At 44.4% G+C, this 20000-nt stretch overlaps 1 protein-coding gene across 1 annotated transcript in view; it reads left to right on the top strand.

Moving 5' to 3' along the window:
- The window catches only part of fhod3a (formin homology 2 domain containing 3a), a 230149-nt gene that overhangs the window by 13962 nt on the left and 196187 nt on the right, over positions 1-20000 (top strand). The window contains exon 2 of the mRNA XM_063185093.1: positions 564-676. Coding sequence (XP_063041163.1) covers positions 564-676 — 113 coding nt within the window. The remainder of the gene's footprint in view (positions 1-563; positions 677-20000) is intronic.

The following is a 20000-nucleotide window of genomic DNA, read 5'->3' on the forward strand; positions in this document are numbered from 1 at the left end:
TCTCTCTCTCTCTCTCTGTTCATCCCTCCATCTCCCTATTTGAGTTAATTACAATCATATCAACTCAATTTTAAATGTTGGCACAGCAAACGTTTCAGTGCATCTTTCTCTTCATCTGTAACTTTGATGACTCTGTGATATTTATCATTCTCTCTCCTCCCAATCACTTTTACCACCACACATGCTTGACACCATCTAAACCAGGCGTCACCAACATGGTTTTAAAACAATACACTAGCAGCAATAACAGTATCTCTCTCTCTCTCTCTCTCTCTCTCTCTCTCTCTCTCTCCCCCATGTGTAGCTTGATGACTGTACACAATACATCTCTCTCTCTCTCTCCCTCATGTGTAGCTTGATGACTGTTCATAACTATCTCTCTCTCTCTCTCTCCCCCATGTGTAGCTTGATGACTGTACATAACTATCTCTGGCGCTCTCTCTCTCTGCACCCTTTTTAGCTTGATGACTGTACGTAATACATCTCTCTCTCTCCCCCTCTGTAGCTTGATGACTGTACCAGTACATAACTACATCTCTCTTCTTCTCTCTCCCCATGTGTAGCTTGATGACTGTGCACTGCAGTTGTCCCACAATGGCACCTATCTGGATCTGGAGTCGTCTCTGGCGGAGCAGCGCGACGAGCTGGAGGGCTTCCAGGAAGACTCCACTTCCGGGTAAGAGTCATACTGAGCATGCTCCCTGGGCAGCATTGACTGCATTGTTTTCCCCTCGGAATGCTTCACACGTAGTCGTGCGGTGCCAATCGCTGCCCGTCATTAGGCATATCAATTAGCAAACGTGGGGGAAAATTTCATGGGCGGGCCCAGACTTTCCGACTGGGTCAATTGCGTGCTGACTAGTCTGAATGGACTGTTTGGTAATGGAGGGAAAAAAGGCTGACAGACAGGCTGAGAGTCTTTTGGTCTGATTGGATGGGCATTGTCTACCCCAGGGAGTTAAATTGTTCCTGTTGAGCAAACGGACTGGTGCAAGACCAGAGGTGAGAGTTGGGGAGAGTTGTCCCGGGCCCAGGGAGAGATGGGGCCTAGAATTCGTTTGTCCCGATTCCCTGCGGTAGCCTTGGGGATGATGATGATGATGGTGTTGATGATGATGATGATGATGGTGGTGGTGGTGGTAGTGATGGTAGTGATGGTCTTTTTATCTTTTTAACTTTTTAACTCTTTAACTTTTTAACTTACTTATTTATTATTGTCCTAGCACCCTCTCCTCCATTTTATGAAGCTGCTAATGCACTTTTTACAATGCACTTTCACTTTTACTAATGTACTTGTTGTTGTGGTTTTTAACAGAGACATTTATATTTTCCCCTAACATCTTTTTTAATTATTTATCCTGTGTTGTTGTATGTACACTGTCTACTGTCTCTGCACAATCTGTATGTTACTGCTGCAACAAATGAATTTCCCCATGGCGGGATTATTAAGCATACTTACTTCCTACATCCGGACAAAGCTGTTAGCGTGCCTGACGACATTCATGGTTCTGATTTTCTCATTTTTCTCCCATGAACGATGACATGATACACAAACACACAAACGTATTGTTATGTCTCAGCCCTCTGAAAGGTGGGAAAGGAAAGCAACCTTACCTCACACACTGTGGCCCATTATGAACCCTAAGCTCCCCATTCAGCTTTACACTTTGGTAGACATTGCCCTTCAGAATAAAAGTCTCCTGGGCTACCCTGAGTGAAAAGTGAAGTATTTTGCAGGTTCCAGTAGCGGATGAAAAAGTGGACTGCATTTGAATTGAGCTAAGGTGCTAGACGTCTCATGCAGCAGACTACAATACGTACATAAAGAGCCCGTACTACATAGGGAAACACTTAAAGATCAATACAGCATCCTTTCTCACACTTTTTACTTCTCCCCCGCACTCTTTGTCTTTCTCTCTATCCCTCCATTCTCTCCCTGCCTTAATTTCCTTAAGCATCAATAAAATAGGCTACTCTATTGTCTCTCTTTTTCTCTTTCTCTCTCTCTCTCCTCCTCGCAACCTCTCTCTCCGTCTGTAATTTAATCTATTGTTTCTCTCTCTATAATTCTCCCTTTCACCTCTCCATTTCTCTCTCTCCATCTCTCTCTCTCTCTCTCTCTCTCTCTCTCTCTCTCTCTCTCTCTCTCTCTCTCTCTCTCTCTCTCTCTCCCTCTCTCTCTCTCTCTCTCTGAATACAGCATTGTAGAAATCTCTTTGGGTGCAATGGGTGATTGTTCCAGTGCAAGCCGGGCAGTTAACACTTGGATGCCATCGCTGCACATCATTGCACAAAACATTTTAAATCTTCTTATTAGGGCTGTTCTCAAAATCGTTAAGCACCTGAAGTCTCAAAATATATTTCCAAAACTGCTGTTTGCTTCCTACTGCATACGCCATGCTCACATGTCTCCAGCACAGGTTGTGTTCTCTTGGCGAGGTGATTTGGAAACCATTCCAGTTGTTTTCACCTCCATAAGGATGAGAAACAGTCTGTCATGTCTCCTCTCTCTCTCTCTCTCTCTCTCTCTCTCTCTCTCTCTCTCTCTCTCTCTGTCTCTCTCTCTCTCTCTCTCTCTCTCTCTCTCTCTCTCTCTCTCTCTCTCTCTCTCTCTCTCTGTGTCTCTGTCTCTGTCTCTCTCCCTCTCTCTCTCTCTCCCTCTCTCTCTCTCTCTCTCTCTCTCTCTCTCTCTCTCTCTCTCTCTCTCAATTCAATTCAATTCAATTCAATTCAAAGAGCTTTATTGGCATGACGAATATGAATACACTCATGTTGCCAAAGCAGTCATACAAATAATTGGAATCACAACAGAGAAAGGTAAAAGGTATGGATATGGTTGTACATACAGTATATCCAACTAACAATTATACATGCATCAAATTAACATTTCTATATGCATCAAACTAAGTTTAACATTTCTGAGGTTTGAGTAGAGTAATTGTCCAAGAGATGGTGACTAGCTGCAATAATACTTATTCCGAAAGCGATTCTCTCAGGAGGTGGCATTGTGAGATGTACTTTGCCGCAAAAGGGGCCAGAGGCCCCTCTCCTGACAGAATGGACAGTTTTCTGCCAGTCTCTAGGGTACCAAAACCTGGGTGGCAGGCTTCGAAATCGTTGAAAAAACTCTGCCTTATATTTTCATATATTGTACACTGAAGAAGGAAGTGCACCTCTGTTTCAACCTCCCCTGTCTGACAGTTACCACATATTCGGTCCTCCTTGGGCAGCCAGGTTTTCCTGTGTCTGCCTGTTTCCACTGCAAGGGTGTGGTCACTTAGCCTGTATTTGGTCAGGATTTGCCTCTGCTTCGCATCTCTGACAGAGAGGAGATATTCTGCTAATTTATATTCACGGTTTAGGGTTAAATAGAATTTTGTTCTGCTTTGTCTGGTAGTTTGATTTTTCCAGTGTTCCAAATAGTTCTCTTTTTCTTGTTTGATGGCTGTTTTGACACAAATTCTTGGTTCGGAAGCAGTGCTGGTCTGAGCTTGATGTGTATTAGTTGTTGTTAATGGGTTAGTAAGCTTCAGTACCAGCTGGCATAGGGGACTCTTTGTGGGGCTCAGTTCCTGGGTATTTAGGGCCTCAAACTGGAGTGTATTTTTGGGACTTGATTTTAAATGCATCCAAAATTTCAATGCTCGTTTTTGAATGGGTATCGCTAATGGGTAACGGCCTAATTCTGCCCTACATGCGTTGTTTGGTGTTTTTATTTGGACTTTAAGAATGGATCGACAAAATTCTACATGTAGGGTTTCTATTGGGTGCTTGTCCCACGCAGTGTAGTCATGCATGCTGAGTGGACCCCAGACCTCACTTCCATATAACGCAATGGGTTGTATAATGCTGTCAAATAATTTGCACCAGATTGAAATGGGTATGTTTATATCATAAAATTTGGATTTTATTGCATAGAGGGCTCTGCGGGCTTTTTCTTTTAGTGCATTCACTGCCTTGCTGAAACTACCTGATGCAGTAATGATCAGACCCAGGTAAGTATACTGCATCGTGTGCTCCAGGGCGGTGCTGCCTAGAGTGAACAGGTATCTGTTTTTCCTGACATCTGGGTTTCTTTTGGAATATCATGATTTTTGTTTTTGTTGGATTTACTGTCAGGGCCCAGGTCTGACAGTAGCTTGCCAGAAGGTCTAGATGGTGTTGTAGGCCCTGTTCAGTGGGGGAAAGAAGCACCAAATCATCTGCAAAGAGCAGGAATTTAATTTCTGTGTTTTGGAGGGTGAGTCCAAGGCCTGCAGACTGTCCCAACTGCACCGCTAGTTCATTGATGTAGATGTTGAACAGAGTTGGGCTCAGGCTGCAGCCTTGTCGCACTCCTCGTTCCTGTCTAAAGAATTCAGTTTGTTTTTTGCCAATTTTTATATGCTACATTTATTGTTTGAATACATTGATTTGATCACGTCATACGTTTTACCCCCTACACCTGTTTCTAAAAGCTTGTAATATAATCCATTGTGCCAAATCGAATCAAATGCTTTCTTAAAGTCCACAAAACAAGCAAATATTTTTCCATTTTTCTTATCTTTTACATGTTTGTTGATGAGGGTGTGCAGGGTGTAAATGTGATCTGTGGTGCGGTGATTTGGTAGAAAGCCAATTTGGTTTTTTACACAGGGAATCGTGCTTGTTAAGGAAGGTTTGAATTCTCTCATTCAATATGCTACAAAATACCTTCCCCAGGTTACTGTTCACACAGATACCTCTGTAATTATTAGGGTCTAATTTATTTCCACTTTTATGAATCGGGGTGATGATACCTTCATTCCAGATGTCAGGAAAAAAGCCAGAACTTAAGACAAGGTTGAACAACTTGAGCATGGCTGACTGCATTTCGGGTGTGCTGTGCTTAAGCATCTCGCTTCGGATTCTGTCAGGACCACAGGATTTGTTGGACTTTAACGATCTAATCTTTTGTAACAATTCGTCGCTGGAAATGGGGAAATCAAGTGGATTTTGGTTGTCCTTAAATACTAATTCAAAATTGTGTAACTTTTGTGTAATATAATTCTGATTTGTTTCTGTTGGGTGTATTTCAGTGTACAGAGTTTGGAAGTGCTGAAGCCAAATGTTTCCATTTTGGATGGGTATGTCTTTTGGGTCTTTTATGTTCAAGTTGTTCCACATATCCCAGAACTGGTTTTTATTAATAGATTCTTCGATTGTGCAGATAAGGTTGTTAGTGTGTTGTTGCTTCTTCGATTTGATAGTTTGTTTGTAGTTTTTTTGAGTCTGGAAATATTTTTTTCTCAGATCCGTGTCGTGAGGGTGTCTGTGTTTCAGATTTGATAGTTCTCTTAGTTCTTTCCTCACATTTTTGCATTCCGTATCAAACCATTGGCCATATATTTTCTTTTTAGGCATCTTTCCACTAGTTTTTGCTATACCAGCATTTTTTGCTGCCGTGCATAGGATTTGGTTAATTTCTTTTACCGCCATGTTTACAGTTTCTTTGCTTTTACCAAATGATCTGTTAGTAAAGTGGGTTATTCTGTCCATCATTTCTGGTGATTGTAAAGCATCTGTGAATTTGTCTGGGCTATCTGAAGCCCATTTATAGCCATGGGTGACGTTGTACATCTTATTAATTGTTAATTCATTATTTGTTTTAGTGGGTTGGTTGGACATTTTCAGAAATATATTTAGTTGGTTATGGTCTGAAAGTGGTGTTTGCTGCCTGACAGTGAATGCACTGAAGTGGGAGGGGTCCATGTCAGAGATTGCATAATCCACTACACTGCTACCCAGGACTGAAGAGTATGTGAACCTCCCCATGGAGTCTCCTCTGATCCTGCCATTAAGAATGTACAGACCTAAGGCTTGACAGAGGTGCACTAACTCTTTACCACTGCTGTTTACCACAGAGTCTAGGCTGCTCCGTGTCGTGGTAGTTGGTGAAAGGTGCAATGGTGACTGGCCAAACACATGAGTATTACCCTCAGGGTCAACAAAGTCAGGCTCATTGCCTGTGCGTGCATTAAGGTCTCCACACAGTAGCACTTTGCCCTGTGCTTGGTATTGGCTTACTTCTGTATACATCTTATTAAAGTAATTTTCGTCATAGTAGTCTGAATCATGAGGGGGAATGTATGCTGCACACAGGTAAATTGGAAATTTGGTGATGCCGATTGCACTATGTAATTTCAACCATATGTGGCATTTCTCAGTTTTAACAATGGATATATGTTTAGCCAGTTCATTTTTGCACCACACCAGGATGCCACCTGAGTCTCTTCCACGGCGTGTGGTTTTTGATTTCACTGAGGGTACTATAATTTCATAAAAATCTGTTGGGCACATAGAGATAACATTTTCACGACACCAAGTTTCATTGAGAATTATTATATCACAGTTCTGAACACAATCCAAAAACTCTGGGCTTGTGGTTTTCAGCCCAAAGGCTGATGAATAGAGGCCCTGGATGTTCCAAAAGCTAATACAAAAAGAACGCATAAGTATAGGAATAAAGAACAATTGACCATGTTGTTAGACAACTTTGTGAAAGAACAGTTCATATGTGGTCCACGTTACATTACTTGGATGATTTATGATTGATTGTGTGTGTGTGTGTGTGTGTGTGTGTGTGTGTGTGTGTGTGTGTGTGTGTGTGTGTGTGTGTGTGTGTGTGTGTGTGTGGCAATGCGTGACAGTGTGTGTGTGTGTGTGTGCGCGTGTGTGCATGTTAGTGACTGACGATGTTTTGTGTGTGTGCGTGTGTGCATGTTAGTGACTGACGATGTTGTGTGTGTGTGTGTGTGTGTGTGTGTGTGTGTGTGTGTGTGTGTGTGTGTGTGTGTGTGTGTGTGTGTGTGTGTGTGTGTGCATCAGTTAGCTTTTTTTTTGTTCTTTTTTTTTTTTTTCCCTTCGTTCTCCTCATCTCATCAATGATGTATGTGTTGAACTTACAGGTCGAGAAGGCCTGCACATAGCCTGTGCAGCAAGTGTTTTATTTCTCCTAGATCTGTGGGTTGATGAGGTACAGGTTGTGCCACAGCTGCTGCATAACTCTGTGGCTGTGCTGTCTGGGGCTTTCTTGGTCCAGTGACAGGCTTCACAGGATGAGGTGCCAAGAAGGGTTGTTGCGGAGGGTATCCTCTGGTGGAAGTACTTCTACCATGACGCAGAACGGGTGGGTGAGTGCGACGGGCGATGTAGGGTGGGCAATTGGCTGCGTTCCGTCCCAGGGCCACGTCCTTGAGTGTCCTGGCGAATACTCTGACTCCATTCTTGTGAAGGTGAAGTCCATCGTACAGCTCACGTGGGCCGATGAAGGGGTGGTGGGCAACCTGGACATTCGGCAGGGAGGAGCATCTCCTGCTGATTTCTGTGTTGACGTTGTGGATGACGTGTGGGGGTATGTCTGTGCGGGGGAGGAGAGTGGACATGATGATGCAGGAGTCTGGGAATTCTCGACTTGCTTTTGCTGCTACATTTGTCATCGCCTCTGCAGTGCCATGGCCTAGGGAATGCAGGTCGTTTGTCCCGGTGTGGATGATGATACAGTTTGGTCTGCCAAGGTTATCTTCACTGAGCAGACGAAGAGCCTGGTTTGTGTTGCTGCAGCGATTGGTAGTTACACGCTGACCAGGGAACAGTCTTTTGGGATCGATGAACTTCCCATTCGAGTCCATGAGAAGCACCACCTCAGGATCCGACGTTGTGGCATTCTGTGGTGGTAGTGATTCCTTGGGGATGGGGTGGCTGGGGGATGAATCAGTGTGTGGCTGTGCATCTGTAGTGTGTTGAGATGTTGGACTGCTGTCTGTGCGCTGTGGCTGCCGCTGTGAACCTGGAGTGCTAGGTGTAACCGGCTGGACGTCCTTCTGTGTCCCCCTGTCAGTGTCCGGAGGTGGGACCTGTCCAACCTCCAGTCGCTCCTTCATCATTGTGATCTCCCTGAGGAGGGTTCGCTCTCTCATGGTGGATTCTTCTTTGACCTTGGCTACCTGGGCTTTGAGGCTGACATTGTCCTGTTGAATGGCCTGGATGGTGTGTTGGAGTCTAGATATGGCGGTCTGACTTTCCTCTCTCAAGCACTGCAGCTCCTCCCTGAGGAGCCTGATGGAATCGTGAGAGGATTCTAGCCTGGACTGCGTGACCTCCTTGAATTCCTCGAAATGCAGCTCAAGCATGCCCAGGTGTTCTCTGAGAAGTCTTTGAGAAGCGAGAGGTGACTGTGGAACAGTAGTTGAGAGCAGAACGGAGCTCTCCAGCTGTTCCTCACATTCATGAACAGCGGATGAAAGCTGTCCTTGAACCTTTGCTTTTAACTCCGGGAAAGCTGTCTCAAAAGAGTTGAGGCTTTTTTCATTTCCTTGGATTAAGATTGTACCTTTAGTATAATAAGTTATTGTCAACTCAGGGTTCTCTGTGTCTAGCTTTTCATCCTCACAGATGATCAGCCTACCTCCGCGCCCTATGCCTTCCTTGCATATGTGGTCATAGTGTTGACAGAGGGCTGACTTCCACTTATATGGGCAGTCAGTGTGGAATATGAGGTTGCTTTTTATCCTCTTCCCTTTCTGTACAGTAAAGTCTGTAAAGAGGACTTCTGGGTTACTTTTGAGCACAAGTTCCTTGTGTTTTTTCATTGCAGTGGAGGTCCTGCAGTTACTGGGAAACTCCACTTCCCTACAGCACTCTGCTCCTGCAGCAGCACTCTGCTCTGCTCTGGTTACCATGGCGATGGAATGTTTTGTTTACAACTCCAACTGTCACTCTCCACTCTGTCAATTACTTAGCTATTTGACTAGCTTGCTAGTAGACTTTTGATAGGCTATTACTTCCAAGTATAGTTGTAAATAATAATAGTCCTTCAATAAAAAGTCATTTGCCTACAGTCAGGCTTACCTTTTCATCACAGTCCAAGTGGTACACCTTATATATAGGTGTATTACAACCAGTTTGTGGCAGTTGTGCTGTCTGGTGTATATGGTAGTTATAGTCCTCAGTTTCACCTCAGTTTCCACAGTCCATCCTCAGTCACTGCCTTTTCTCTTCTTTTTCTTCTTTTGTTTTAATCCAAAGTCCACATGTTTTTATCACTGGTTGTTTCCTTCAACTTCTATTTTCACATGAACATCTGTTCTTTCTTATTTTGTCTCAAACTTGGTCAATTTAACTCTAAATTCAGGAGCTCATGTTTCTTCTGACTGCTCAGTAACTCCTCGGAACTCTCTCCTTAAGTTCAGAGTAATGGGCTGTTGTATAAATGGGCTGACCCTAGCCCTGCAACTTTCTCTCTCTCTATCTCTCTCTATCTCTCTCTCTCTCTCCGTCTCTGTATCTCTCTCTCTCTCTCTCTCCCTCTCTCTCTCTGTCTCTGTCTCTGTCTCTGTCTCTGTCTCTCTCTCTCTCTCTCTCTCTCTCTCTCTCTCTTTCTCTCCCTCTCTCCCTCTCCCCCTCTCTCTCTCTCTATCTCTCTCTCTCTGTGCCTCTGTCTCTGTCTGTCTCTCTCTCTCTCTGTGCACCTGTTCAGGAGTCTATGGGGACAGCACAGCAGGCACATACATCAGCACCTTTCAGGGTGACACACACTGAACGTAGAACACACACATACAGTACAGAGAGAGAGAGAGAGAGAGAGAGAGAGAGAGAGTGGGAGAGAGAGAGAGAGGGAGAGAGAGAGAGAGAGAGAGAGAGAGAGAGAGAGAGAGAGAGAGAGAGAGAGAGAGAGAGAGAGAGACACAGAGAGAAATAGAGAGAGACTCTCTCGCTCACACACACATATGCACACACACACACACACACACATATGCACACACACACACACACACACACACACACACACACACACACACACACACACACACACACACACACACACACACACACACACACACACACACACACACACACACACACACTCAACACAGGAAGTCTGTGAATGCCATTTCCTCTGTGATGCACCTCACTTCATATCTCACACATTCCATCTGGATGATGCTGAACGAACAAAACACAACAAAGATGAACACACACACACACACACAGACACACACAGACACACACAGACACACACAGACACACACAGACACACACACACACACACACACACACACACACACACACACACACACACACACACACACACACACACACACACACACAACCAGGGCCGCTGACAGCTTTCGCTGGGCCCGGGACAAAGTCATCTAAAAGGGCATTTTCAGAAAAATCAGGATTTAACTTATAAGTTGTTGAACAAACATGTCTGACGTCTATCTATGGCGATGTAGGACCGTTTAGCAGACATGTCTGACAGAACATCCTACCGTAGGATAAAATTACAATGTAGGACCGTTTGTCAGAACACCGGCGCAAATCCTACCGGTCAACATCGCTCCACAGAGGACAGGTACCAGACGTAGTGCGGAGCCAAGTGTCTTGGCGGAAGTACGTAGGATGGCGCGTGAGGCTACTGGGTTACTACGCTGGTGACTCTGTCAATAATAAAGATATAATTAAAAGCCCAGAAAAAATATATTTAAAGCAACACACCGGTTTTTTGGACACAGGACCTCATTTCCGAGTCAGCCGGAGTGTTAGAAGTGTGTCCAGATTGTTTTTTTGAAATTCCATGCAGTCCTTGTAAAACCGCGTCTCGATGTTGCTATGCTAGCGCAAGTGATCCACTTTTACTAGCATGACCCAAAAAAGCAGTCTTAACAAATTCAATAAGCAATCAAATCACATCAATTATTATGCCAGGCTGTGGATGTGAAGGTTTGTGGTGATAGAATACTGTTTCAAATAAAATTGACCTTGCCAGCTAGAACCACACTACTCTACATTACTGCGTTTTTTTTAATGTATAGTGGAATATAAACCAACAACGTGGCAACATGGTAAATAAATGTGCATATAAAATTGCGACAATAGAGCCCATAACCGTTCTCATTCTTTTCCTGAAAAAGACCCGGAAAGAACAAAACTACTCCTATCTGCAGGAGATAGTAAACACATCCGACGCTACGTAACAGGGTGATCTGCAGTGATCATTTCAGCCCTGACAACTTCATAAAGTTAATCAGAATTGCCACAAAGAAAAGTCTGAAAACATCTGCGGTGCCATTCACCTTCCCAATCCCTGGTCTGCCACAGCCACTGTGATATTCAGTCTCCGAAGATCACGTTTGTCCTAGCTTACACAGGCATTCTGCTGCTGTCACTGTAGCAGTGTTTTACTGATGATGATTTAGCTAACGTTACCTAAACCTTTGCTGTGCTTTACGTGCTATGGCTGGTGTGCCTTCATTGCAATAGTTACACAGTACACTGTTTACATAAACTTACACGGCAGCTTCGTTCTTCAACTAGGGAACAACTCACAAAATGTTTTGATAACTTACCGCATTGACAACTGGCCATTGGTTCCAGCAGGTCCAGGTATTTTTTCTCGACTGAGAAGAATGTTTAGCACTCCACAACTGGTGCTCCGTTATGCACACATCTCGAGATGTGCTGTGCCAGCATCTAGACTATGGAACGATGCAATCTCTTGCATCTGTGGGGAAACTAAGTCCCAACTCGGCAGCAAAAACATTCTTCTTCCATCTCCAATGCCTTGCAATTTCGGCACTGACACGACACCAATCTGTTATTCTGTTCCGGCTTTCTGCTACAGTTTCAGTGGCTGCTGCCTCATACAGAGCGCGCTCTTGTTCGGACCTTTTCAAATCCATCTCAACTCTAATGCAGTATATTCCTGCTCATACAGGTATGCTTCTGAATTTGCTCGTCCTCATCATCAAAAGCGTCGGGTTCTCCGAACATTGCCATTCTTTTTTTATGATCAGGGTTCGTCTGATCGTAGTTCTAGCAGACAGCTGCGCTCAAAACAAACTTGACAGTGAGAACCGGTAACATTGGTGTTAGATATCAGTCCGCGACTGCCAAATCAGGAAGTACTTTGCTGCGGGTGAGCAATGTAATTATAAGGTTGGTTTACTCCCTAAATCTCTGTATCGACGTGGGTATGTGTGTCGATAGCCTGGCGAAGTAATTGACGTGCTTTGAGTGTTTATTGAACTTGTTAAGACTGCTTTTTTGGGTCATGCTAACAAAAGTGGATCACTTGCGCTAGCTTAGCAACATCGACCTGTGGTTTTACAATGACTGCATGGAATTTCAAAAAAACAATCTGGACACACTTCTAACACTCCGGCTGACTCGGAAATGAGGTCCTGTGTCCAAAAAACCGGAGTGTTGCTTTAAAAGAGAATCACAGGTGAAAAGAGACTGTAAGAGGAGAGAGAGCAATCACACAAGCCACAGAAGGCTATATCTGAAATATCTCCAGCCATAGTAGAGAGGACATTTTTCCCATCCAACCCCTTTCTATCTTTGTAAGGACAGTTTAAAAATGTAACTTTGGCAGACAATGGCCCTGTCAGAGTCAGCAACTTTCTTGGCCCCAGTGTTTGTTTTTTGTTTTTTCTTTTCGTCAGGGGACCAAACAATGTGGGCAGACACAGAGTGAGGTGGCAATCTCTCCTGCATACACACACACACACACACACACGCGCGCGCGCGCGGGCACGCATGCNCGCACACACACACAGACACACACACAGACACAGACACACACACAAACACACACACGCGCGCGTGCGTGCGCACGCACACACACATGCACACGCACACGCACACACACACAAGAGCGTAGTTACTGCACTTTGCCTTTGTAGGGCAGTATGGTGAATGCAATTCTGTACCATCTTATAAGCTTGTACTTAGCTGCTTAGCTGCCAATAGCCTTTATTGTAACATGTTCAGTCAAGGATCAAAAAGGGTGTAATGAAATGTAAAAAAAGAAAATCATTCAGTCACTCAAATGCCTGTGAGCAAGACACCTATTCTCCAGTGACTGTAACTAATACACTGTACCTAAATAACTGTAAGGCACTTTGGATAAACGTGTCAGCCAAGTGTAATGTAATGTAATACGTATAATGACGTTCCCCCTCTTAGCGACATCCCTGCGTTTGGCCTACAAAGTAGGCCTACAATCTTGCAGAGTGGATTCAGAATCAGACCTCACCTCTACAAATATAATATATCTCGACCCACACAGCGGAGATCAGACAGACTGACTGAGTTAGAGTTCAAGGGCGAGTCGTTGAAAGGTCAGTTGAGTTGGCCAGTTCCCAAACATGCATTAGGGCAGGGTTTCCCAAACTGTGGTGCGTGCACCCCTGGGGGTGCGCGGCCTGCCATAAGGGGGTGCGCGAGCTAAATAGAGCAATGGTGGATATGTGAGTTTTTATTGGAAAAGAGGTTTCCCCAAAACAACTGTGCATAATGTGCTGTGAATGCACAGTGAATCATACTTGCGTGGCCATCAGCACATCAAAATATTCGCTTAGGGGGTGCGCGAACCACACTGAAATGTACAAGGGGGTGCGCAGGGGGAAAAGTTTGGGAACAGCTGCATTAGGGTATCTATGTAGCTATCTCACTAGCGGCTAGCGGCTAGTCCATAGGCAGCTCCAGCCGGGTCACTTCAGTTTACTGTATTTTTAGGCCTCTCCTCTCCCACCCCTACTGCCTCATTTTGATAACCACCTGAAAGTACATTTGGTTCCCAAACCTTTTCAGCGGGGACCCCCTTTTGAATATTTTCACGACACCCCCACCCACCACAGTCTTAGCCTAGCAATGGATTTTCAGGAATATTACCTGAGGCAATTATTTTGACCATTAATATTGCTAGATTTTCCATTAATAGTTTGTCCGCTAATATGGCTAGAAATTCACAGGACAGCACATAGATCTATTGACCATTACAAGTGAATTAGTCCCTTTTTTCCACCACCCCCCTTGTTCGCGACCCTTGTAGGGGTCTCAAAGTTCAAAGTTCAAAGTACTTTATTTGCCATTTGTGCATAAACTAGTAGTCCAAGCACATAGGGACTCTTGTGCTGGCCCGCTGAGTCAATAAATAGAATTAAATAGAAAAATAGGAAGACAAAATACATTAAAAAGTGATAAAAATCAAAGAGATCAAAAGAATAATAAAAAAGGTGGATCAAATGTTCTTTTTTGCCATCAGCCTCACTGTTGCTGGGAAGAAACTGTTGAAAAACCTTGCTTTTCTGGTAGGAATCGACCCTTCAGTACGTCCGCAACCCCTGTAGGGGTCTCGACCCCCAGTTTGGGAACTACTGCATTTTACAGTCGTCAGGGGTCCACCAATGTGCTTTTATATGCACTCTGCTGCCAAAGTACAGGATCATCTGCGATGGCTTGGCTGCCACGGGTCTGGGAGTGTGAGTATGCGTTTATTCACCCTGCCAAAATACAGCTTCGTCTGTCTGTGGGGGCCGGTGGACAGGTGATATACCTCTGTGGATGTCTGTGATGTGGTGGATTTCTTTCCGCCGGCGTAGTTTTATTCTCCCGACTGACGTCAGTGGCATTAGCGGGATTCGATAGCGCGTGAACACGCACACACACGCACGCACGCACATAAACACACATAAACACACACACACACACACACACACACAAACACACACGCACACATGCTGACCGACTGCTCCTGAAATACACGCGTCACGAGTGCAATGTGCAATGTTGGTCTCGGCTGGACAACTATCTGAACCCCCTTACCTCAACAACACCCACCATGACAACTCTTTGACCCCCCCGTAACCATCCCACCTCGCCCCCAACCAAACCCCCTCATCCTGACTGTGTCTGCCAGACACCCCCCCTCCACACACACACACACACACACGCACACACAGGGTGCGATTTGTAGGGGGGGATGAAGGGGATTGTCCCCCCTTCTGGTTTAGATATTACCACTTTTTACACATAATTTTAAAAACGTAATTCCATTAATATTGCTAAAAATCTGAAACATATCCCCCCTTCTGGTTTTCCGACAAATCGCACCCTGCACACACATATAACCCCCCACCCATATCCCTGCTGGACAATTCCCTGACCCCCCCCTCTTTAAATCCCCAACTTTAATCCCCTCTTCTACTGTCCCAGCACCACACCACTGTATCTCTGCTGGACAACTTTCTGACATCCCCCCTGCACACACACACACACACACACACACACACACGCAAACACACACACACTAACCCCCACACACACATGCACACTCTAACCTTCTACCCCCAACACACACACACTACCCCCCCCCCCCCACACACACACACAGACACTCTACCCCCCCCCCTCTCTCCTCCTCTCCCCTCCCCTACTGCGTCCCTCTAAATCAGACTGCAGTGCCTCACTCTTTCCATTCACGCACACTCTAAGTTTGGCGGCCATCTCTGAACACGCTTTCCGCTGCGAGATAGCAAAGCAGCATGGGGGACGCGTGCACAGGGAAGCCAACAGTGTGGGGACAAAGGAGTCCCTTGTCCCTGGCCCAGGCAGAGAGGGGGCCCAGAATTGGACCCTCAAGCGGTCAGCGGCCCTGCCTGTAAAATACATACACTGATAAAAAGGATTTTGAGGGGCAGTACATTTCACTGACAAAAAAATGATATTTTTTACCCCAACAAATAAGGTTGCTGAGGTTACTCTGATGCAAGGGGTATAATATACTCACTCTACCTATAAATAAGGAGTAGGACTTAGTACTGGTGAGAAATGACTAAACTATACCTCATTTGCATTCATACGCTATAACTAATACTAATGGCTAGTGTCGAAACTACCTATAAATGACTAAACTTTACCCAATTTACATTCCAACACGGTAACTAATACTATTGGCTAGTATGATCCAAACCGTCTCTGTCAAAACTACCTATTGAAATTGGTTAAGGCCCGCAATGCGCATTGCTTTCTGGGAATTCATTGAAAGAAGAATCAACCGGCGACTGTGGCGAGCCTCGCAGCGGATGAAGTTAACTTCCAATGGACGGGACAAATTCAGAAGGTAAGCTGGCCAGTCGTGCATTAAACATGGGATACAAAACATGAACAATGATCAAAAGGAAACTAAATCACGCTAGAGTTGTAGTTGGCTCGTATAACTGTCTGACTGTGACTCAGGCAGCTGCTATCAGCAACGCACTGGGCAGACAGACAGGTCAATGGACAATGTAAGCTGCCGTTCAAACTTCGTTTGGAAAAGGCAACAAGTATGCCCTGTGTTCAAGATGAACGGATAGCACTACCAATTTCAAAATGTTGTAGAATGAAACCCACTGCAGCCGAGTTTTTTTTCCATTCTCAAATGTTGCCTTGTTGGCTAGTTTTGGCGCGCAGACTGGGACTGGCTGCTGGTGGTGACCTGACCTCGTGTGTCGTTCTACAAATATTTGTTGCCGAATGTTCCATCCACTGTTTGCGCTGCCACTGCCACTTGATGCTCTGCATCACGCGAAAGCACGGAGGGGAAAATTCTACAAGATAGCCTCCTTTTTTGCTTTCACACAAGGCTGTAGTGTGATAATCTTACAAGTTACATGCACCTAAAGGACTGTGCTCGTAGACAGACTACAAACGGCACATTACTTCTCTTTTCATTCTCTACAATAAATCCATTCAACATGGAACGGCTACGTTTGTAGCTGTTTACTGAATTTCTTCAGCAGTTCCCGTCGCGAATCGTCCTCTTTGAATGTTGTTTTAAAAATGTGTAAATTCCTGTGGTCACCAAGTTTTCAAATCAATGAAATGCGCGACGAAATGCTTCATATCCACTGCCAAAGCAGTGTGCGTAAACAGTCACCATTCTGGGATGCCTCCGTGCCGAGTCAACTAAATACTTTTTTGTATTATTAATCATAATCGTAGACATTCTTAGTTTGAATGACAGTTTGAAGATGGGGAGCGAGACAGACGGTGTGTGCATGCCGGGTGCCTGCCTGTGTTACTGGGAGGGAGAGGAATCGATCATCAAATAACTTTTTAAACAACGCTACCCTAGACATGCTAAATCCTGCTGAGCATAAACGCTAACAAAGGATCAATCCGTTAACATTGCGAGGAGACATTGATTAGTTTGTTGTAAATGTATCATAGTAAGTAGTCCTATGTAGACCAACACGCCCTTATGTTACTCTGAGTAGTGGTGAGAGGAGGTTTTTGGCGAGGGACCTCCCAATGTGATCATCCACGGTCATAACATCACCTAACATGAAGTCAGTTATTTTTTGTTGGACGTTGCAAACTCAATCTCAGGGTTAGTTTTGACAACGATAGTTTGATAGTTGCTTTCATAGTCGAAGGACTCGCTATGAACAGACACGCGCAGGTTCCATAAGCACAGCCCCTCTCTCTCCTCTCTCTCCCTCTCTCTCTCTCTCTCTCTCTCTCTCTCTCTCTCTCTCTCTCTCTCTCTCTCTCTCTCTCGCTGGTCTCCGCAGTTACCCACACACTTCAGTTGTACCGAAATGATGACGTTTGACATTAGGAAGGGCAGTCCAACGAAAAGACACCGGTAGCCTATATTTTCATAACTAGTATAAAAAGTGAAACAAATGCTTCAAAACGGATATTGCAAGGAGTAGAAATGTTTACATAAGAATCGAGTGTAAAAGTACAACTTCTTAAACTTTATCCATGTCAAATTATTCACAATGTTTTGTGCATAATGAAGGTGTTCTGCTTCTGCCTACTGCAGGAGTTGAGAAAAGGCGGTAACGGCTTACCTCTCATGTAAGCTACAGCCTATGTGGTGTGTGGCAAGTCATATTAATGACCAAGAATGACTTACTTGTAACTTAATTGTTATGTGGTTTTAATGTGTTTCAGGCAGTGGTGTTGCATCTTTTATATGCATGGTTGTCCTGAAGTCATTCTGGAACAGGGTAAGTCGCCGACTGAAGAAAAATAAACAGACTTAACACTGTCATGTTATTTGTTTATGAATAGCCATTTTCACTCACTCAGGCTTGCTGTCCTTGTTGCACTGTGCACTGTGTAGGATGGCGGCAGAGTAGATTTTGCAACTAAATAATAAAGTCATATTTACAGTTAGTACTATTATAACTAATATTGCAATTTGCGCAGTCATAGAGAATATTTTGAATTTGATGGTGGTGGTAAGAATCAGTGAAAAAGATTTATGACTTGGCCGCATGAATTATGAAACGAGACTGCCAAATACATTTCACAGTGCACCTTTGAGGTCAATAGATCCCTTTACTGTTTGCATACAGATGTGACATAATCAAGCTGCGCTCTCATTGTTGGAGCACAATGGACCATGTATGCACATTTGTAAAGAAACTAGCCAGGTGTTATTTCTGAAATAAGCAAACGTTAACTTCAGATATGAAGTGGGCACCGCTCATTCCTTATGGTGGCCTCAGTCCGGTCGTTCTTATATTTCTTGAAACAAACTCCTATGTTCTGAAACAGCCTATTCCCGTAGAATAGCGTAACAAGTGTTCTTTTTAGGGTCTCTATTTAAAAAAAGGTCTTCTCTCTTTAGGGTCTGCACTGTCTGTGTGTGTGTGTTTGAGTCAACAATGCGTGAGCAGTCTGATGACATAACTTCTATGTGAAGCTGTCAAGAGCTGTGTAGAGGGCAAATACACTGTGGATTGGTCACAACTGTTACTAATAACTCAACCCCTTTACTTTTTCAGCTCTAGACAGATGACCAAAACAGACACTAGAATGTACCTTTAAATAGGGATGGCACAAACCGCACCGAAAACCGAAACCGTACAATTCACACACAAACCGAACCGAACCGTGCAATCCATCGCAAACCGCAATTCATGTACTGCCCGGAAAAAAATGTAAAACAGAGATTCTAGGAGTATCTTATCCAGTCTCTCTGATTAAAACATTAGCGCATAAGACCAAATCAGAGGATGACACAATTAATATAATACCATTTTCACATTATAAGCCTATAGAAACCATATGTAGGATATTTAGTGATAAGTCCGATTATTTTAGCCAGTGCACCATTTATCATGAACTAAAAAAAAAGAACCGTAGAGAACCGAAAACCGTGACCTTGACACCGTGATATGAACCGAACCGTGAATTTTGTCAACAGTACCACCCCTACCTTTAAAGAAAAAAAGTTTAACCAATGAGTATTCTTAATAGTGTATCTTGTCACAGGGTTGTGTTCAGGTGCGTGACAACTGACAACATTGAGAAGACCCAGGAGCGGGAGAAGGGCAGCCTGATGAAAGAAGGCGACAGTGTTCTGTGGTCACACCTGAGATGATGGTCCTGAAGAGGAACGAGAGGAGATACTGGGCATATAAATACAGGCACTGTACGTTGTTTTTCTGTCCATTATTTTTTTACTCTTTTTGGCATACTGTATTTCACTCGCATATGTAGTAATCAGTACGTGTTATTGTTAAAGGGTCATCACAGTGGAGGACAATCATGAAAAGGTTGAGGACTTCACTGTGCCCATCCCTGAAGTCCCTCCACTCGGTGCAGCAGCTCTTTCCACCATACTGCCATGCTCTGGGTTGTCCCTGCCACCATCCACCTTTTGGGTCATCCGTGCCGCCAGCCATCACCGTGCCTGCAGCGCCTGGGTCATCCGTGCCACTCCCCACCATGCTGCCAGTCATCACTGTGCCTGCAGCACCTGGGTCATCCCTGCCACCATCCACCGTGCCTTCAACGTCCACAGCACCTCCGGTCTCTGTGAGCCAGTTTGCAGCTCTACTGGCCTTTCCAGTATACAGTATGCTGTAATTGCTAATGGTTTCTCTGAGTGGCCTGACCGGTTAATTGTCCCGTATCCCAACTATTTACCACTAAACAAGTGATTTTGTAATAAGTAGGAGATCTTTGCAATGTTATCAGTATGGTTGGACTCTGATGTTTCACTGCTGTATGTCTTCCTCAAAGAGTAAAACGAATTCTGAGTATTCTTGGATTTAGTCTTTGAAAAGTAGAGCAACTGTTGTCCTGGACACCAAATAGACTGGAACTGATATCCTTTTTTAAAAGAAACTGGTATCCTTTTTATGTGTGCAGTTTAATGGTAGAACAGTATAGACGTATGTGCCTTTATC

The sequence above is a fragment of the Engraulis encrasicolus genome, chromosome 20 (genome assembly GCF_034702125.1).
Source record: "Engraulis encrasicolus isolate BLACKSEA-1 chromosome 20, IST_EnEncr_1.0, whole genome shotgun sequence".
Lineage (NCBI taxonomy): Eukaryota > Metazoa > Chordata > Actinopteri > Clupeiformes > Engraulidae > Engraulis > Engraulis encrasicolus.